This window comes from Podarcis raffonei, chromosome 3, assembly GCF_027172205.1.
Source record: "Podarcis raffonei isolate rPodRaf1 chromosome 3, rPodRaf1.pri, whole genome shotgun sequence".
Classification (NCBI taxonomy): Eukaryota; Metazoa; Chordata; class Lepidosauria; order Squamata; family Lacertidae; genus Podarcis; species Podarcis raffonei.
In genome coordinates, this window is record NC_070604.1 from 66,677,092 (window position 1) to 66,699,694 (window position 22,603).

General features: G+C 38.4%; 1 protein-coding gene across 6 annotated transcripts in view; it reads left to right on the plus strand.

Annotated features, from left to right (window-relative positions):
• STXBP5 (syntaxin binding protein 5) overlaps positions 1-22,603 on the plus strand; it is a 118,813-nt gene that overhangs the window by 35,953 nt on the left and 60,257 nt on the right. For 5 of the 6 annotated variants that reach the window (XM_053382120.1, XM_053382122.1, XM_053382121.1 and 2 more), the window contains exons 5-7: positions 453-587; positions 6,893-6,956; positions 11,732-11,815. In XM_053382120.1, coding sequence (XP_053238095.1) covers positions 453-587; positions 6,893-6,956; positions 11,732-11,815 — 283 coding nt within the window. Of the gene's footprint in view, positions 1-452; positions 588-6,892; positions 6,957-11,731; positions 11,816-19,976; positions 20,097-22,603 lie in introns of those variants that run through there. The other variant, XM_053382125.1, reaches the window with a different exon arrangement.

Below are 22,603 nucleotides of genomic sequence, written 5' to 3' on the forward strand. Positions count from 1 at the left end.
TGTCTTTAGCTCTGATTTTTTTGTGAGGGCAGAAATGTCTTGTATACTCTTGCAGAATCATTCATCATGGATCTTCTAAGTTGTTTCATTTGTTATTTCTCATGTTTGGATAGGAACAGCTCTCCATTTCATCCCATTTTAAAGGAATAGAGACCTAGCATTCTATATGTGTTGCAGATGAGCAGCTAGCGTTCCCGTTGTATGTGTTAACAGAACGACACATTCATAAAACTGTTTTGGAGATACGGTTGAGAACTAATGATCTGTTGCTGAAAAGCAGAGACCTAAGTTAGAGAAAATTTGATTTACCTGGGTGTGAATTAAACAAGCTTTTGTGAGCATAAACTCTAGACATGAAGTGCAATAGTGTGCCTTCCTTGATATTTATCGTCAATTTTAGGGATTAGATAAGGTGCATTTTTTAATTCAATTTTTTATGTTTTCTCTTTCAGGATAACATTTTGCCATATGCCGTTCCAGAGTAAATGGCTGTATGTGGGCACTGAAAGAGGAAATATACACATTGTTAATGTGGAGTCCTTCTCTCTCTCAGGCTATGTCATCATGTGGAATAAAGCCATTGAACTGTGAGTATGGTCTACTTGAAAATAAATGTATTTGGGTATCATTCTTTTTGGCAACTATATTCTCAATTGACACAACACGCAAAATGTAGATGTGTTTCTTTTTTTGGTTGTGAAACCCTGGTTTCTGACCTGTTATGTGTATATGTATGATACCCAGCATTAGTCATACTCAGTGTGGACAAATTAAAATAAAATGAATTTAAATAATGAAAAGCATTGGTGTCCATGGATCTACTCAGTGACTTAACTGGCTATCTCCCTATGTTGGCTAAAGTGGTAGAAATTTCCTTGGAAAATAACGTTCCTACTGTTAGAATGTGTGGCACATTGCTATCCTATGGATTTATTCAGAAATAGTATGTCTCTCTGCATTCATTGGATCATGCATTTGATCCGTAGTGTAGCCAGCTGTAGGATTACAGCCTTAGTCTATGAGAGGAATTCGACGTAACACTATGGCAATCATTCCATCACCTTTTTAGCTTGCCAGATGGAAAGAGCCACTCTGTCCTCCCTCCACCTGCTGTTCAGGGTGGAGGGAGGTCTCATGCCCCCCAAGCCAGTTTGGGGTAGTGCGGGAAAAGGAGAGGAGGAAGACCCATTGAACTGGTGGAAGTCCTTGTGCAAGCTTCTGCTAGCAGGACTTGTTAGTTGAACCCTGGCCAGAATCCTAGTTTCAGCATGCCAGCAAAGTAATATTTTAAACATTTGGTATGTCATTTAGACAAAAATATATTCAGTACATAATGGAATCCCTTGAAGTTTTTTTTAAAAAGCACTGATAGTGTTTGAAGCTATATATATATATATATTCAGTATATATTTGTTGAATGTCTCAAAAATTATGCAGATTGGTTTCCCTTCAATATATTAACAGGAAAGGACCGACCCATACCCCCCTCAGCTCCATTCTTCTCATTTTTTTGATATTTAGTGAAGTATGATTGTAATTTGGTATACTGGTTTGCTGTTCTTATTTCATACTGCAACTCTGTACAGTATTATTAGTTTTTCTTTCTCCTGTTTTTCCCCCCCTGTGACTGCATGCGTTTGTGTGCAACAGTAAAATTCAATATAGTTTAAGGGGGGGAGTATAGAACATGTTGCATTTTTGGATTAAGCATAGTTTCTCAAACTTCTCTTCCACTTTATTTAGCTTCATATATGATAATAAATATCTCCTGAGTCTGGCTCACATTTGTTTCATGTTTCCTTACTTATTTTTAATAAACTTCATATACCACTTGATTGTAAACAACTGTTGAGTGCTGTACAAAAATATAAAATAAAAGGTTAAAATTATTGATAAAAACACTAAAACAAGTATTTAAAAATATTCAAAATATAGTTAAAGTAAACAGTAACTAAAAAGAAATAAAACAAATGTAATTCTAGACTTCATTTTGTTTATTTAACTAAACTCACTTCTCATATAATTTTTAAAACAAAACGTTATTGAAGAGCAAGTGAGTTGAGACTGATTCATGTTGCTGCCTAACTTAGTAAGTGTATTTTTATCAGACTTGCTTGAAACATGTTTCTGTATGCCTTTGAAACTTACTGTTCAGAAAAAAATGGTATTTGGGAACACCAGTTGTGAAGAGAAAATATGACTGTAGGACTGGGTGAGGGAGACTCTCTGCATTGTGTCCTGTGTCCCAGGCTTTCATCTGCAAGAGAGTAAGCTGCTGTCAGTACATTGGAGTTGGCCCAGAAACTAGCATGTTTTCAAAATACACAAGAGCACATCTTTTTATTCTAGTTCAGAAATGACACTTCAGGCTTTCTTAGTGGATCTCAAGGTTCTTGTAAAAACAAAAACAAAAAACTAACTGTAGTCCAATACATACAAGCTATTCAGTTAGAATTAAAGAATTCTGAGTTGAGGAATTGGTTTGATTATCAGACCTGAACTGAATGCATTATTTGTGCCTTCCCTATTTTTCATCATTTTTAGCAGTTGAACTTTTTCCTATTGTTTAACAACCAGGAAGCAAAAATTATTTCCAATTTGCTTTAAATCATCCAGAGAAGTATTAGACTGCTGTTTAATTTTTGACACCCCTTCTGTTGGTAGTGGGGTGCCTTTAAAAGGTACTTGGGAAGGGAACAACAGAGATTGTATCAGAGCTTCAACAGAAAAGGCAGACCTTCCAAGTGCCCCTATTTTCCAGGGACATCCCAGATTTAGAGAAGCCGTCCCGGTTTCTGATTTCGAATGTTCTGCTTTTCCTTAGGATGTCCCTATTTTCACTGGAGAAATGTTGGAGGGTGTGGAGTTATCCGACTCCCAAGCCATCTGAATGCAATCCTGTATAAGGAAGGCTTTTTAAAATGTTTAATGTTTTATTATGTTTTTATATATGTTGGAAGCCGCCCAGAGTGGCTAGGGTATAATAGTAAAATTATCATTATGGAGTGGGACGTCCCTATTTTCATAGGAGAAATGTTGGAGGGTATAAAAAGGTTTACTGAGGGAAAGTAAAGCCTAAGGCAATTTATAGGTTAACTTTTGCAGACCAGACCAGACAAGGAGGGGAATGAGAAGGGACAGTAGTAAGCCCAAGAAGAATTTAGTGTCAGAGGCAAGCACCCAAAACCAGGAGCTCCAGGGTTCAGCTAGACTGAGTTTATCCTAGTAAGGCTGCTCTCTTGAAACCAAACTAAGCTATATTAGAAATGAACAATATGAAAGACTAAGGTAGTCATGGAAAGATGATTTATCAGTGAACAAAGAAGATTTTTGAATATCCTGTTAGTAGCCAGTTGGTAAGTGATAGTGCTGTCTTGATTGAATTAGGAAGTGGAGGAAGATAAAAGTTTCCATTTGCTTTTGCTAAACCGGTGAGTTCCCAGGCCAGCATGTAGAGGGCTGGGGTATTCTTTTCCATTTGGTATAATGTGGGAACCGAAAAATACGCTTCTAATTTGTTAGACCTTTCCAGACAAAATGGAGACTTTTGAGCCAAGTTGATATGTTGGGACTCAGAACGGTGAACTCTGTCAAAAATATGTCTTATCTCAGTCACTGGACCGGGGCCATTATCTTGCCAGTTTTTAAAGACAACCCACACACCGTGCCACCCTTAAAATAGATTTTACAGCAATTTGTGAAAACACTGAAGGACTTTACAAGTAGCCTATTCAGGTGTAATTTAACACCCTTTCATTAGTAGCATTGTCTTCCCAATAATTTTGTTCACAAGGTTTTGATGACTGTTCCTACTCCTCCATTCTCCAAGGGAAGTCCTCCACTTAGGAAGCCTATTCCATAATTTCATATTGACATGCATTATCACCTGAAGCCAGTGTCTTTTGTTCAGTTTCTTGGATCCTTGGATTCCTTTCTTGGTGTAATAAGTAAATTTGTCTGATTTTGCTACAGGTGGTTAAGGGAACAAGGGAAAAAATGGAGCCAAAGGGGGGAAAGTCCTAGATGTTAGCTTATGTATTAGGAGCCAGCAGTCTTATTGTGGAGGTTTTTATTTTGTGGTATCCAGTGCTGAACCACTGAGGTTCCACTCCCAAAGTCTGCTCTGGTGTCGCCTTCAACCCTGGGGGGAGGGCCTGAAGGGGAGAGAGTTTGATTAGTGATCTGATGAATGCAACAATACTGCATAGCCAATTGTTCATTTCCCCCCCAAGTTTTAGGCTAAGTTGCCCTTTATTGTTCAAGTTTGTTTATTCCAGTAGATATTGATTATAATCAATAATTATCTATGCCCTGACTGGGTAGAAGATAAAAGTGTGACTTAATTGCTTTAGTCTGTTTCATTCATGCATGCATTTGTCTGGGGGCAGGGGAAGATTTTCATAGTTGGTATCAGCCTGAGTCGTTGTGAAAGCATAGCACATCAGCTGCTAGACCCTCATAGGCGAAGTTGCTTTGCATGTTTCCTGAAGAGAACCCCCCAGAAAATAATGATTTTTACCTGGAAATGAGTTACATTGAGCTCAGTGAGGCTTGCTTCTGAGTAGAAATGGCAATAATTGTACTGTGAGACTGGTTTCCTGGTGGCAATTTAATAGAGCACATATTTAGCATTTCTAATTGGGAAGGTCACCTGGTTATTGGTTTAATTTTAGTTTGGAAAATACAGTCAAGATCTCACTCAAGTAGCAGAGCTATGTCTGGTTTGTACTGCTGCATTTATGGAGCTGAATGTTTCAGCGTGCAAGGCAGTTCCTTTACATAGACAACTGAGCTAGATGTTTGGCAAAATGCCAAGCTACAGCTCTTCTCACATGTCTGAGAGAAGTTTTGTATGGAAGAGAATTCAGTCATGTGTGCTCTCACATCTTTACCACCTAACTTGAGTAGGTAGAGCTAGATCTAGTAAGTGCTAGATCAGCACCTAATGTGTGACTTGTTGCAGCCATATGGATCTTTGAAGCCTCTCTGGTTAAGGGCTTTTTAAAGGAAGGTTTGAGAGTCCTGTCAAGCCTAGAATTGTGGCTGATTTAAATACAGTGATGCAGATTTTTTAAAAATTGTTATTCTACCCTAAATCAATGTTGATTTATTTAGTTTAATCTATGGCACTTTACATAGAACAATTTGACAGATCTGTAGCTGAGGAGCTCATAACCTTGCACATGTGTTTTGATTTACTTTTAGTAAAAACGACAAAGTATTTCAGGCTAACTTTAAGCTGGATGAATATCTTAAAAGATTTCCAATAGGCCAGTGCTTCCCAGTTGGTGGCCCACAGACCCCAGGAGGTCCACGTAACCCACCCAGGGAGTCCATGGAACCATTCACATAACAAAAACTACCATGGAGATATCAAAATTTTCTAAAGTAGGGGTTCCATGGCTTGATTTTTCAAAAACAATACTTAGCTAATTGGGAACCATTGCAATAGCAAAAAGTATTTGGAGTTTGTTGAGGGAGGGGGCATTCAGTAAAGTGGACAGAGACTTGATTGGCACGTAACACTATGCCAAACCTTAGGGAAATCAGAGCACATGGGCACTTTCAGGAAAAAAATTGTGGCTGATTACTCCTTCCCTAGTCTGGCTTAGCATTTTGTGTGAACCTGGGTTTTTGGTTCTTGTAGTTTGGCAGCAGGAAAACTGAAAAGAAGCAGCCACTGTTTTTACTGTGAGTATCTACATGCTCATGTGTTGTCACATAGCCATGTTTTGGCGTAACATTATATATGAACTTGGCCTTACTTGGTTCAAATTTTAGTTTCAAACAAAATGGAATCTTCCCTGGAAATTTATTTATGTACTTCCTAGGGATAGTACCTGAAAGAAAGATAATTACAAGTTAGATTTTAGATTTGACTACTATTCCAATTGCACAACTCATCCTGTTTGGTGTTTACCATCATATTACTATTTAATTTTAAGAAACACTACATTTCTAAACTCAGAGAAAAAATTCACTCAGTCACTGTTTTAAAACAGGTCTCTGGAAGTCACTAAACTGGCACTGTACATCAAAATATCATCATATCAGAGTGCTTTGCGAATTGATCTATTTCCTGAGAATACTGAGAGCGCTCTTAGTTTCTAGCTTCTCTGTTGTCACTACATTTCTATTACTGTTTATAGCTGCTTCTTTTTAAACACCGAGTATCTATTCTCGTGAAATTGTTACAGTGAGTTTGTTTTCAGAATATAAATAGTTTTATGGACCCTGAAGTTTTACTAGCTAAGTTGATAACTAATCTTTCACAGATATTTTCTGTCTACAAGTGCCATGGACCTCTGGACTTGCATGTATACGTAATTTCATTTAATAGGCATTTTCTGTAATACTTCATGGAAGTTTATCAGTCTGGCATTGCCAAATTATGAAGCAGTTTTCCACTAACAAGTATTGATTAGTCTTAAATTCTGTCAGCCGTTGTGATTTTAAAGAGTTTAGTTGTTCATAAATGTGATTAGAAATGTACTTTGTTACATTTTTTAGTTTTGGGAATACTCAGACAATTTTGTACTTTTTTAAAATAAAGGTTTCTCTTTTAAAGACTTCTAATTCTCTGACACTGAGTTTACACACTGAGAATCAATATCATGGACAGCACCTAAGGAGTCCCATCAGGGGGAGCTATTATTAATAATAATAGTTTGAGTTGCACCTACTACAATAACTGTTCAATTTGTAAAACCATTATTTTCTAAGTACCTCAGTCCTTTCTAACTGGACATGCTTAGTCTGTAATATTATGTGCTTCTACATAGCATGGGCTTTTTCATTGACATTGGTGCCTGCTTCTTTGTGTATTTGTGTCTTTTGTGTGCCCCCATTCCTGTTCTTAATTTGTAAAAAATAATATTGTATATATTTTCAGGTCATCCAAGTCTCATCCAGGACCTGTTGTCCATATTAGTGACAATCCAATGGATGAAGGCAAGGTATGTTAAAACTTGAAAATGGAAAAAAAAATGTTTAAGAGTTGAATTGTTTCTTAACATTAGCTTATTTCACTTAGCATCTCTGTTTTGGATGCTAATAGTTTGTAAAACAATGTGAGGTGTCAGGTGCAATGTCCGACTTCAAACTGTAATATTTTGTTGGGAAAGACTTTGATCTCCCTAGGTGAGAGAGGTATGGAAAGTGTTGTTGTGTTGCTCTGGGTGAGAGATGGCGTTTTTTGTTTCTATTCTTCTTTTTCTCCTTATTCATTGGACTTTCTAATGTTGAAGTGCTCTTATTCAATAGAGCTATCTTTTTGTGCATGCCCATTGGTTGTTGCTTGTTTTATTGAAGGGAGAGCTAAGTGGATGGTGTGGTACAAGGAGAGTGTGAATGCTTCCCGATTGGGGGTGACAGCATGGCTCCTGAATTCTTGTTTTTATCATGTATTAGGGGGTTTTTTTTGTAATATGAGATTTTCTTGATATATGCCACAGTTAGGTTTTATTTTGATGTTGTGTTTTGATGTATTTTGGTGTTTTGTATAGGCTTCAATTATATGGTATATATTTTATTTATGTGCTTAGTTACATGGTTCTGAAATCAACTGTTACTTAAAATGTGGAAATTACTTTTATTACTATTAGCAACAGTTTCGAATATTAAATTACTGCATTTTTAGTTTTTAGGTTTGTTGACATACAAAAACTGCTTAGAGATTTATGTTGAAATATGCATGTTAAGTACATACATTTATTAATAATAGGAATAGAATTTGGAAGTTCTGGTGAGAACCATGTTTAGGTGTAAATATCTGTGTCAAGATGCCCTTATCAATAACTATTTGGATGAAGTGTTTTATATTCCTTTGCAAAAGTGGCCACACAAACACACACCTGGGGAAATGTGTAGACTGCATTGGGAGCCACACAGGGGTCACTGCTGTGGGCTAATTGAAGCAAAAACAAATTATAAATTCCAGTGGAGAATGGGTAAAACAATTATCCTCTTCATTACTTTTATACTATAAAGCCCTCTTCCTCCACTGAAGGACATGATAGGGCTTAGAAACCTATTCTTACTGAAAAGATAAGGTCCTTATTGTGAATTAACATTAAAAAAGGTTTATGTCCATCCTTCACGTTTCATTCATGTATAATTTTGTGCTCTTCTAAGAACAACAACTGAAGTGCCTTGTCATATGTCCTAGAGACTGATCCCCCAGAAAAACGGTAGTTAGTGGCAATGAAATCATCTCCAGCATCTGGACTATTATGCAAGCATCGCTATTGGATGTTCATAAGTAGCGGCTTATGACACAATGCTGTTTCAAAATTATATGTATAAAGCATACATAGACATCTTGCCAATGTAAACTCATACTTATGACATTTCAGTGACATTTTTAGGCAGTATACATAATTTGTATACAAGAAAGAGATCTAATTTTCCACATTTACTGGATTAAATGGAATTTAGTACTTCAGAATGCTTTTTTTTAGTAGGATTATGATATAAATCTTAAATGTTATAAAATCCTCTCGATATTCTGATACTAGGATTAAAAAGGGATCTTAAAGATATTTCTGTGCAAATGTGGGCGGGGGCCTTACATAATAACAGTTTTGACACGGGTACATACCAGATTGGTGAAGATTATTTCCAAGCGGCAGGAGGCATTTTATGAAGTGTGCAGTAAAGTTACGACAGATTTTCCTCTTTAATACCTTTGCTGTGAAAAAACATGACTTTTTAAAAATATATTGGTTCTTTTAGAGTGACTTTTTAAGACTCTAGGTTTCCAATTTTGAAATTTGTACGTAGTGGATTTTTAGAATGGCTTAAAACTATTTTTCTCCCTAAATTATTCAGTCAAACATACATTCTGTGTTTGTATAGAGTGTAGATGGAGGATTATCTGTGTCTTCAGTTACAGTTCTCATGCAGATGAATATCATGTATTGCTTCTCTCCGTAATAGTAGAAGATGATAATTGGAAACGTTTATTTTTTAGAGTACCACACCAGTCAACCAACTAGTTTGATCCTGATGCTGACCCTTGCCTAATAGCTGACTGTTGTACAGGGGAATCCCTGCTTATGCGAGGTTTCCGTTCATGGCCACTGCACACATCAGTAGGACGTGCGCAAGTCCTTCCCGTTCTCCTCCCACCTCCATTCCACCCCCTTTTGGCACTAAAAATGGTGTGTGTGTCACACATGTGGTGGTTATGCACAAGTGGGGAGCTGCCTGTATTTCAGTTCAAGAGCTGATTACTTTTGGTGGTCTGGTTTTATATTTCATCTGTGAAAGACTGCAAAAAGTTCTAGTTCAATACCATGTGCGGTCTCCATGCTAAAAACTAATATTCAAGTCGATGTAATATGGTCCACCTTAAATGTACACAAACTACAAAAACAGAATTATTATTTTTGAGTTCGCAATACAGGAGCATTGCACAAAATTAAAACAAACCACTTCAGGCACAGGTGAGATATTTTATTTCAGTTTTTCTGTGTCTTAAAAGGGCAAAATGCATATTAGAACTGTGTCTTAAAAATACAAAACAGGCACTTTTCCTGTTACATAGTTTTCATCATGCAGTGTGTGTGTTTTTTTTAGATGGAGTTGCATTTTAATATTCCTGCATTTGTACAGTCTAGGGTGTATCTTTCTGCATATCTGAATTGGTTCTTATTTATTTACATTAGGGTCAATCTTTTCCTTTGACCCTTTTGGTAGTGAGTCATTTAGAATATTCTACAATCTAAGTCCAGTTGCAGTGTGATAAGTGGCTGGTGACCCTGCATACTTGAAGAAGAGGAGGAGACAAACTATATTGGGGAATTTAGTAATAGTAGTAGCAGCAGAAAAACATCTACTTCTGCTTCATTGACTACGCAAAAGCATTTGACTATGCCAACCACAGCAAACTATGGCAAGTTCTTAAAGAAATGGGAGTTCCTGATCACCTCATCTGTCTCCTGAGAAATCTCTATGTGGGACAAGAAGTTACAGTTGGAACTGGATATGGAATAACTGATTGGTTCAAAATTGGGAAAGGAGTATGACAAGGCTGTATATTGTCTCCCTGCTTATTTAACTTATATGCGGAATTCATCATGCGAAAGGCTGGGCTGGATGAATCCCAAACTGGAATTAAGATTGCCGGAAGAAATATCAACAACCTCCAATATGCAGATGACACAACCTTGATGGCAGAAAGTGAGGAGGAATTGAAGAACCTTTTAATGAGGGTGAAAGAGGAGAGTGCAAAATATGGTCTGAAGCTCAACATCAAAAAAACGAAGATCATGGCCACTGGTCCCATCATCTCCTAGCAAATAGAAGGGGAAGAAATGGAGGCAGTGAGATATTTTACTTTCTTGGGCTCCATGATCACTGCAGATGGTGATAGCAGTCACGAAATTAAAAGACGCCTGCTTCTTGGGAGAAAAGCAATGACGAGCCTAGACAGCATCTTAAAAAGCAGAGACATCACCTTGCTGACAAAGGTCCGTATAGTTAAAGCTATGGTTTTCCCAGTAGTGATGTATGGAAGTGAGAGCTGGACCATAAAGAAGGCTGAAGAATTGATGCTTTAGAATTATGGTGCTGGAGGAGACTCTTGAGAGTCCCATCGACTGCAAGAAGATCAAACGTATCCATTCTGAAGGAAATCAGCCCTGAGTACTCACTGGAAGGACAGATCGTGAAGCTGAGGCTCCAATACTTTGGCCACCTCATGAGAAGAGAAGACTCCCTGGAAAAGACCCTGATGTTGGAAAAGATTGAGGGCACAAGAAGAAGGGGGCAAGATGGTTGGACAGTGTTCTCAAAGCTACCAACATGAGTTTGACCAAACTGCGGGAGGCAGTGGAAGACAGGAGTGCCTGGCGTGTTATGGTCCATGGAGTCACAAAGAGTGGGACACGATTAAAAACTAAACAACAAGAAGTAGCAGCAGCAGCAGCAGCAGCAGCAGCAGTAGTATTTATACCTCTCATTTTTCCCTGATAGGATTCAAGGTGCCTTACAGATTATAGTAAGAACTGATAAAAACATAGAAAAAGAATAATTAAAAAACCAATTAAACATTAATAGAATTAGGACTATATACATATATAAAATCTGTTTAAGGCATACAAATAATTGCAGTAAAAGCATTGCAGAAAATCAAATAAGGACTCAGGTAATTTATTTTTCCTAATCAACCTTGTATCACGTTTTAAGATTAGTGTTTCTTCAGGGTAATAATCAGACTATGCATGCAGAATAATTCAGTTCACTACACTGCATCTGCTTCATATAAATGGTTTGCCACAAGCTGGGAGTTTCAGTCTGTGGTGATCTTTATTTCGTAGATTTAATACCTCTGTGTGTTCATCAATGGGTGGATTCATTTAATTCGATAGAGACTGAAGCAACCATGAGACTATTTGTCTGTCTTTTTCTGACAATTCAAGTGTACTTTAAACAGTCTTTGAAACTGCATATCATAGTATCTGTATATTTCTTTTATGTCGGAATAGTCTGTCAGTAGGCATGTCCTAAACACTGGGTTTAGTATTTAAAATATATTTCATCTTTTGGTGTCTCTGATGGTATTGTTACAGTTTTAGGATATTGTTACCTTTTAGTATTATGCTTCTATAATTGTCCTTAACATTTGCATTTTAATCCAGTTTATAATTGAATCACATGTATTCAGGTACTAGAAATAACTCATTTTCATTCCCAGAAAATTAATATTTTCTTTGGTTATTTATTACAGCTATTGATTGGTTTTGAATCAGGAACAGTAGCATTATGGGACCTCAAATGCAAGAAGGCAGATTACAGATACACACATGACGAGGTAACCGAAGTTATTAATCTGGCAGGTTTTTGTACTCATGACATTAGAATTAAAGCAGTTTTGTAGTTTAACATTAGAAACATAGTTATTTGCTTGTGTTTGTCTGGAACGATCTTCCCCAACCTGTTGCATTTAACATGTTTTAGCTGTGCTGACTGGGATTGACAGGCGTTTTCATCCATAACATCTGGAGGGCACTACAATTCTATGATTCTATTCTATATGTATACGAGTTACACAGATTCATACATTAACACGTTGAAGCATTGCTGGAAAAAACTTCATAAGATAGCAACAGATTTGAGAATAAAGTTTCTGAGGTTGCTAAACTTGCATGTGCTATATGGACTTCAGTGTAGTGTGTGTATTTAATAGTTCTTAACTACAGCATCTGAATGTTAATGTTGAAGACATGGGGGAATGGGGGTGTAGAGATTAAGAGAGAAATGCAGGAAAATGTCAGAGGTTTGGATAGACCAACCTCCCCCCTCCCACAAGAAAGTGGCTACAGTAAAGATTGCACATGTATGCTTCTCTCATGCTGCTGTATGGTGTCGTGTTCATCAGACAGCAATACACAGGCTTCAGTCTAAGCAGTATTTTTGCCCTGCAAAAAGGGATGGATAGGGAGATTGGCTTCTAAAGTGACTATGCAAGAGGGTTATATATTTTTCTTAGCCCAGCTATCTCTATACTTTGGTGACAGAGAGAGGCTATATTTCTGTACAGTTGAAGCAATCAAGGGTGTAGTAAGGGTGCAATTACACTCAGGTGAAGCATTCTCTGATGTCTCTCTATCCTCCAATGATGTGGAGGGATGTCAGGGTAAACAAGTAGCAATCCTTGCTTATCTGCTTCTCATTCCCCATTCCCCACCCCAGTTCATTACAGGTTCCCAGTTTGGTTTTTCTAGAACCTCAGAAAGCATCTGTATCTGTGTCTAAAGTGTGGAGTGGACGAGAAACATAGTTTCCTCCTATAATTAAATGTGTATGAACATCAGAAAATGAAGAAAGCTTTAGCAAACCATTATGTGTTTAGGTTCAGCAGTGACTAGTTTGGGCCAGCAACTATACATTTGCATTTTAAATGAAGTGACATTTTTAGATCTGTGGAAAAGGAACTGATTATCTTAAACACCATAACTGACTCATCCATTCTGCTCTCTGGATTAATGAAGTAGGGAATTTGAAAAATGCTTTTCTGTTAATTGTTGGCTATGTGCTTCTAGGCATGGTTTTGAAGAGCAATTGGCACAAGGAGAATGGGGATTAAACATGGCCATAATTTTACTGATCATAACATATTGGAGTTTGGCGCAGCAACAGGCAAGAATCTGTATCGGGCATACACATCTCCCAGCCCAGCCCCCCTACTGGGCAACCATGGCTGCTACTGAGTCCTGCTATCCACCTGGGTGTGTGGCAGCCATTCACCCATCCTACCCCTCTGAGCCTAGAGCCATAGTCTTTAAAGTGCCATCCTCAAGACCCCATTGGGGTCCCCTCATAAGCTTCAGATCCTGTCCAATGCACTGCCCCACTCAAAAAAACCTGATATGGCTGAAACATAAATACAACTGCTTCCTCTCTTTGAGGTAGGCAAAAACCTTTCAGCCTAGTTAGGGCAATTAAGACAGTATAATGTCTTTCCAACAAATGTCCACAGCAAAATCACACCTAGCAAAAGGAACGTGGGTTGGAAAACTGACAATTCCAATACTAGTGCTATAAAAGGCAAAGGGACCCCTGACCATTAGGTCCAGTCGTGACCGACTCTGGGGTTGCGGCGCTCATCTCGCTTTACTGGCCGAGGGAGCCAGCATACAGCTTCCAGGTCATGTGGCCAGCATGACTAAGCAGCTTCTGGCGAACCAGAGCAGTGCACGGAAACGCCGTTTACCTTCCCACCGGAGCAGTACCTATTGATCTACTTGCACTTTGATGTGCTTTCGAACTGCTAGGTTGGCAGGAGCAGGGACCGAGCAACGGGAGCTCACCCCATCGCGAAGATTCAAACCGCCGACCTTCTGATCGGCAACCCCTAGGCTCTGGTTTAACTCACAGAGCCACCCACGTCTGAAGACATCTTTAATTTTGACTGATTCTAGTTCTCTCCAGGTATACTTCAGAATTCTAGCACCCTAATCCATGCAAACAGTGGTTCAGACCACAGCACCATCCACGTCCCTATAGCCTGGGCTTTATTTATACCATAGGAATGGACCAGCAGAAATAAATTCTCAGGTTGATCCATTTCACAAGCCTTCCCCCAGAGGTCAGGCAGGCTGTTGATTGGCCTCCAGAGTCAGGCCAGGTAGAATGCAGTGTGGCCAACCCCCCAACCAGGGAGGGAGACCTCCCCGCAGCTTTTCTCCATGTCAGTGGCACAATGCTGCCTCACCACAAAATGGTGGAGAGATGGGGATTCTGTTTCTGGTTGTTGTTTTTTGGTAATACTTAGGTTATGTAATTGTATCGTATTCTTATTACCAACTGCCCTAGGATATATTCCTATAAAGGAATACCATAAATAAATACCTCTCAACAAGTTCTCTTCCAGTTCATGTGCATAAACTTTCAGTATTCTGATTATACTGCTGACTTGCAGCTATCATCATAATCCTCTCTTTTTTAGTCAGTTTACCTCATAGCTTGGGACACTGAGAACTACTTCACACAGTACTGCATATACCCTGTTTGGTACTTACTGCTGTAAATGCGTAAAGGGAAAACATGTACAAGACTGAACTTTTGTATTGCAGTTGAACCATTTCTTTTTTCATTGGGAAAATGAGTATCTATTGTGATGCTGAATAATGTGTGCAATAAGTATTTTTCAATATTCTAGGAGTCCTCAATTCAGCTGTTGTGTTTATAGTATCCTAAGATTAAAGTAATTATAGTTTAAAAGTCTACAGTCTATGCAGGAAGTTTGGATATGAAGAAGGGAAATAGGAGCACAGTAAAATGACAAATTGAGGCCCTGTGATTACTTTTTTCTAATGGTTAAATAAGAAATCTATATAAATAACATGTGAGCTAAGAGGGGAGATGTTTTTGGTTTTTTGCTGTGTATTTAAATTTAGCCAAAGACAGGAATTAGACTTATCCTTGATGTAGCCTATGAGGAACAAAGCCATGGGTCATATTCTCCATTTCCATTCACTGTTTCTTTTGTAACCACAAAGAGAAGCTTTTGATTTTCAAGTAACCACAGTTCCCCTTGATGTCCAAACATGGAAAAACTTGTTTGTTTTCATGACTAGAGAAAACAAATTGGTTTAGACCCATGATTTCACATCCTGACTTGTTTTCAAACCATAGTTTAAACAAACCCCCATTTTCTAAGTTTGGATATTGTGAGAAATTTCAACTAAAATAGAAAGCAGGAGCTTTGAATCTCCTTGCAGGCACGAAAGAGGTAAAATGAGGAGGTTCACCCTAATTTTTTTTATAGCAGGAAACTTTAAATTCTAACTTGTCCTATCTTCTTAATCATCAGATAATTAAACTTTGTCTTTCTAAAATATAACTTTTTGGTTGCAGAATATTGGGCTTCTGATTACATATTGTCATGCATGCCAGCTATAGAAGCTAGAGTTGCTGTAACAATGCAGTTACTTCTTTTTTTGACAGAGTCAAGAATTTCTTATGCTGTATTTACTCTACAAAAAATGTGACACATAACTATTTTACTACTTCATTTCACATTTCTTGTTCTATGTAATGTCACAATTCTGTGTGGGATTTCAGATGCAATTGGAAACTGCCTTAGTAATGAGTAATTTTAAACTTGCAAATGAACAGTAGAAGCAGCCTATTTGAAGGGTAATGTTCCTATTTCGGTTTGGATGCATAGTTTCTGGTAACATTATTTGTACTTAAAGTAAAAATAAGACAGCTATTGAATCATTGGCTGCTATGGATTCTCACTTCATGAACATTGGCTAAGGGCAGTTTCAATATTCTTCCAACATGCAGATTGCCAAAAAAAAAAAAAAAGCCATACAGTATCTAAGAAAGTGCTCATGTGAAGGTGGTAGTAACATTTGTAAATTTTCCTTATTGTATAACTGAGTGTTATACAATTGTGCCAACATAACCCTTGCGATGACCAAACTGTTGTGAATATATTTGCCTTGGATCCATAATGCCCCCTTCCAGTCTGGGATATTTTATTCTGTATTGTGGTATTAAAATGTTCCTGTTTTAGAAGGGGAGAGGAGTAGAGGAAGGAGCCCCAATATGTGCAGCTAGGAGGAATAACACCATTTTAGAAAACTGATCATTTTCTACCTGAAGTGCTTTATTATATTCAGAGTGGCATCACTACCAATTTATCACACAAGAGCAACGCTCCAGCAGCAATAAGAGCTCTAATCTGGAAGCAGTTTATGAATATTTGTGGTGCTATTTCTAATCTGCTTGTTATCCCCACAGTAAATTTTGGCAAGTTGGACTTATGAGTTATGCTGATAAGCAGGGACAAACCTTAGCAAATACCGCATGTTTATCCTTTGGATGAAGATGCTCTCAGGTGGGGTATGAGCTCCCTCTAGCACTTGAAGGCAGGATTGCCGCTGAATTGGAGAGTTTTGCTCCCAACTGACCAGCCTCCAGCAGTTTTTTATTCCTGCCTTTGTGCTGAGATGTTGTGTCCCAAACTCTCCATTCAGCTTCGCTCAAACTTGACTGTGTTTGTCTGTGTACCTCTGTTTCTGGAGTTTGTCTTTGTGCTGTTGGTATTGCTTGTTTTTTTTTTTAAGGGTTGTGTCTGTCATGTTATTTGTGTGAGGCAAAAGCTAGTGTGAGCTATCTCTCATTCTGAGTTTGGGGTGTCTTGCGTAGTTTAATGTTTGCATCTTGCAGGGGTATTGTGTTGATTGTGGGGAATTTGGTTGTTATTTCCCACTACATTTTTCCTTCCTCTCTGGCAACTTGGTTATTTCTTTTTGACTTTTTCTTTTTGGTCATATTGCTTCCTTTCCCCCTTTTCTTAGATAGGCAGCTTAGTGGTCTGTGGCTGTGTGAGGAATTTTTAACAGCTGCTCTGTTCTCCTTCCTGCCATTTTTGAAGCCCCACCAGAGCTCTGAACTATCAACCACAGCAGATCTGCACTTAGTTAGATCACCTATCCTGCAAAGCAATGGCCAGCAACTACTGGATTATGGTTCCCCCATTGGTTCCAGACAATTTGCTGCTGCAACTTTGAGGAAATAGTAGGCCATGGAAAACACTGCTGAAGGCTAAAACCCTTATGGCAATGTATAAGTCTCTACTTAATCACTGCATTTCTCAGTTGGCATCAACTTCTGGTGTGCAGGGCTCCAGCTCTGAGTCCATTCTCATTGGGTGAGGCTACTACCCTTCATTGTGTCCCAGGTACTATAACTGCTATGTCTGTCGCTGAGAGAGCCTCTAAAGCTGCCATGTCAAAGGCAGCCCACCAATGGGAGTCTGGTTTAATTTCCCGCTCTTTTCTTCAGGCTTGGTTACACAAATATCCGTACAGGTAATCAAAACTGTCAAGTATGCCTAGTGCCTCATTACTACTGCTATTTCCCCCTGACATACTATTGGTGTGGCTCTACCTCAGCTTTAGGTGAATACTGAAAAGCTTCAGCAATTCAAAGAGGCACTGTTGTCAGACTTATCTAAAGACTTACCTGGATCTGTCCAGCAGGCTAAACACCAATTTCCATCTCTTTGACATCTTGAAGTCCTGAATCAAATAAAGGGAACTCTCCTTTCTGGTTTATTGCAAAAAACAAAACAAAAAAAACCCTGCAAAGGAGTTCCATCATTGGGGCATAAAATATTCCTGTTCTTTCAGCTGCTTTGGTTTACTTTCTGGTTGCCAGGGTTGTCATTCCTTGAGGAAGTTCCTCTCAGATGGCCATGGTCTGAGGAGGTTAGAAGTAAAGTTTCCAGGTTTTCATGCAGTGCCACAGGGCTTAGCAATTTCAAAGTGTAAGGAGCTGTCCAGTTTTAACAATTGAAAGACGTGGACCTTGCATTAGATCTGTGAGAGACTAAATGGGACTGGAGTGTTGTTTCTGAATGGAAATAAATGAAAGAAAGAAATGGTCTCTAATAGACTGTTTTCAGGTCAAACAATGCCTACACTTATATTGTAAGGCCATGGCAGTACAGGATCTCAGTGCCCCAGGTGAGAATCCTGCCTCTTCTATATCACAGAAGCACCAGTCTTCCTGATGCAAAGCCTCATGGAAGAGCTGTTTCTGCTCCCATTCTGTTTCAGAAACTGGTCAGCCCAGAGTGGAATGAAGCTTTATAGTGTAGTCACTTGTATGTAAGGCTCCTGCCTTAATGGGTGATGTACATTCCCTTTACCCAGAGTTCCTCAGCTGGATAAAAAGGATGCTAATCAGGAATTTGGGGAGATTGCATCAGTTACACAGGAGGTATTCATAAGACCCCCAAACAGGAGTTAAGGTATCATATTTCTTGTTTTCCACCCCTAAAATTTCAGGGGCCAAGGAGTGAAGCTACTTGATTGTGTAGCATAAACACTGTCGCATCAGGGTAATCTGAACCGCCAGTGTGTTCCTACTGTGTTGAGTGGTTATAAAGTTATTTCCTCCAACCTTTTCACACTAGAGATTAAGTGTGCCCATTCCAAACAGGGATATGAACCCTTTGGTTAGAGACAGGGGATAGTCCTCAAGCTGAGGCATTTTCCCACTCTTTTTCTGAAGGCACTAGAATATTAGGTTAAATGTTTCTCCTTATAGACCTGAATCTCCCCAACCTCTGAAGAGCCAGCAGGGTGTTGCCAAGGTAACAACAGACAAGTCTGTTGACTCTCTGCAGGGCCACTTTCAAATCGGAATATGAATTGCTTCATGAGTTTGCATAAGGATGCAAAGGTTTTTTCTAAGAGATGGAGGCATTTCCAAGAGTTGCAGCACAGAGCCTCAATTTCCTTTTCTGACCAGCTGCAGTCCTAAATGAATTCATAGAATTATCTTATGCATCCATGAGGAGTTTGAAGGGGTCCCTTAGGGGTTGGCCATGTAGATACCCTGTTTGGTGAAATTAGAAACGGGTTTGTCTTTTTTTAAGTTTCATCAGGCTTCAGCCATAGCCATCACTCGCTTTTTGCCAGGGTTCATTGGCAAACCAGTTCATTGGTTTAAGGAACGCCAGGGATATTCACCTTCAGTAGAAATTAATTCTCTCCACCAGTTGTAAAACTTAGCAAATGTTTACCGAGGATGACAGAAGTTTTTTCTACCTACATCTAGGCAGTTGAGTAATAAAAGAGGTACAAACTTTAAATGAAATTGAAATAACAATAACAATAATACCCCACCCATCTGGCTGGGTTTCTCCAGTCACTCTGGGCATCTCCCTTTATTCCTTTATATGTCAGGTAAGTCTTTTGGACAGTTTTGAAGAGGAGAAGGTCTCTAAGCCTTCTATTAGTCCTTGGTGTCTATTTAAACTGCAATTTAAGGTTACGATCACTGTGACGGTGCTTGTTTTCATAGCAATGCAATACTCCGGCTGATTTCAAAGCCTTCAGGGCAGTTGTTATTGAAATTTTCTGATGTCCTGTAGTAATGCTCTTTCTCCAATGAACACAGGATATTGAGCAAGTATCCCTATCCCCACATTCCAGTGGTTCAGATACTTAATCAAAAACATTATTGGGTATTTATTCCATTTTCTTTGTTTACATATGTAAACTTACGGAGACTGAGTTGTGTAGCTATAGTATCTTTTCCAGAGTTGCCCTTTCACCTAGCAAATTAACATTTTACATAATAGTTTGTGAAATAAGCACAGTAGAAGGAAACTAATACTGATTCTGTTATTGGTTGTGTGTGATGTTACATAACTTTTTTCTGTTGCTTTTTTGTATACTTATTCTCTGCCAAATAGTCCTTTTTCTTTTGAAGTTCCATACAAACAGTCAGAAACCCACTTTTAGGCATATGGAAATCATCACGACTACTAAGATGCTAAATTGTTCTCAACTTGTTTAATCAGAATGACATTTAAAGACAAATACCAGTTTCTGGTATTTCATTCTAGATGCTGCCCTGGTAACCATGATTACTCCAAAAGGAGGAGCATATTGGCTAATTTAAGGGAGCATTCTATAAAAGAGAGAAAATATTTTCCTTTTTTAGGACATCTTATGACGAGTCTTCAGTCCATTCAGGAGGCAGAAGCCTATTTTTGATGTGTGATGTCACTAATGTGGCCCCCTGCTGTAACCCCAAGACTGGAATTTGCCCTACACCCAAAGGTTAGTGAGTGTGATTAGGCCAGGAGTTAGTTGCATTATGGTTGATAGCCTCATGGGCAGTCAGTGTAGTCTATAGGAGCAGACTTTGGATATGTTTTCTCCCTAGAAACCCTACAATTTTTTTTTTAATCGTTCTGAAAGGAAGGTGGGGGAACTTCTGAATTTAAATATCAATACACGTGGTGCAAGTTGGAAATTTCATTTTCTAAAGCTGATTTCCAACATTATTTGCATTAATGTAGTACCCATTTTAAAAAGACAGCAAAAAGCAAGGATACTTCTGGAGTTCCTCTCACATAAATGCTGAGCACTCTAGGTGTGCAGATACTCAAGGATTCATTCTCACAATTCTATGAAAGTAGCACTTTGCAATTTATGGATTAGAGATTGATTTTTATCAACTTAAAAATACTAGTCTTTAGTTGGAAACAGAGGCTTACCTAGGGTTCCTTGTGCCCTTGGCAACGAGCTGTATTGGCACACACACCCCAGAAGAAAAACACTTTACCACAACAGCCAAATTAAAGATTACTACGTCTTACACAACCCAAGTACTCAAAGCACCTGCAGTGAGGGTGAGGTAAGGAGGAAGGGCAAAAAAGTCTGCACACCTTTCTATCGTGGTGTGAGAAGGATGGGGAACTTCTCTTGCATTTGAGCTGGCCACGATCGCAGCAGCAGCGCATCACTGCACACATATACACCATACACTCCATGGTCTTGATCGGTGAATTTTGTACCCCCTGGCAGGGGCCGGGTTCACCAACCCCTAGGTATGTCTCTGCTTGGAAATGGAGGGTGGAATATATATAACAAGCACATAAATCAATATTTTATAAACGATTGAGTTGTATCATTTTTAGGGTTTTCTACATGTCTGCCATAATATCTGTGTGCAGGAGAGAAGCTACTAGTTGAGTGGGATATATCTTCATTACTGATTTCCATTGGAGGTGGATACTTTAGGAGACGTTTGTGAATTCTTTGAGTCCCAAATCTAATTCTTGTTTTGTGCCAGTGTGAAGCAATGGAAACATTTACATTGTATTAATGAATGGTTACTCTGGTGTCAGTTATTTAGCACTAATAATTCTACTTAAAATTTGAATATTGAGCAAAATTTGTAAAACATATCCAGGTAGTCATCTAAAAATATTGTGGCATAATAGCTAGTGAACTTGCTACCAACATCCCTGCAATAATGGCAGGTCCGTGAGACTATCTCCCCCCCTCCCCTCCAGAGTTTTCAATCAGTGACACGCTAAATCATCAGCACTACCTTTCCCCTTCATTAGTTCCTCTGAGTGGAAGCAGGTTACCTATTGTGAGTAGGGTAAAGGTTTTGCCCATGCTACCACAGTATTCCCTAGGGACAACACTCAACTGTTCTCCAAAGGAATGAGTAACAAATCAATCATAGAAAAAATGTGAGAGCAGTAAAATCTGATTAAGTTAACAGCTTTTATAAGAAATAGATAAAACTATCAATTGGAACTAGATACATGGCAGCTGTTAACAGCTTACATAAAAATAAAATACAAAATATTGGTTGTGGAGTGCACCTTTTTGTGAAGATATAATCTATAGAATGAGAAAAAATGGTAAGTGTAAATAAGTTTTTTCTAGTTAGCTGTTTCAGTGTTAAAATTAAGGCATGTATGAACATTGCTATTTAATTGGTAATGTTATAACCAAATCTATTTTGGTATGTTTTCATGTAATATTTGTCATAAATAAAATTATTTTTCAAATATAGTTGAAGCTGAAAAAGTAGCAAATGGGGCATTTTTCATGGGCTCAAGTAGTGCCTTTTTATATGGTCTCAAGGCATGTACTCAGCAACGTTGGGGAAGAGGTGAAATCTCCTGCTCTCCCAACCTCTAATTCCCATGTGTCAGTGTGAATTTTTGCCTTCTGCAACAAGTCTGCCTGATGGGCAACACCAATCAAGAAACGCTTTTTACACATTACATCCAATTATGTGCATCATCCACCATCTCAAATAGTGGTGATATTGGATGATAATTTCATTTATTTTCATATTTGATATAGTATGCATATTCTTACATAAGGATGTTTTAATATTCAGTGTTCTTAATATAGTACTAGTTATCTGTTTTAGTTATCCTGAAGCAAGTATTCTTTGAAATATGTTGGGTCAATTAGATTGCTAAATAAATTCTTTGAACTTTCCTTTCCCTTTTTTCATTTCCTCATTACTGCCCATTTGTGTTAAGAACTGATGAAAATCTCTTTTTTACAAGTTGTAGTCCTGCAGAGGGAAAACCTAAGGATTGACTACCGTATATTTTTATATTATACACAGAAGTCTAATAAAGTCTTATGGGCTGTACCTCTGGCAGTGGCATCAGTGATGGATAGGAACCTACCTCCTTCATGCAGATTTTCACTTAGAATGCTGATGTCTCACAAATGTAAAAAATAAATACTTGTTTTCCACTTTGCAAGGAGTTTGGTTCAAGTGGGATAAAATTCTTTACTTTTCA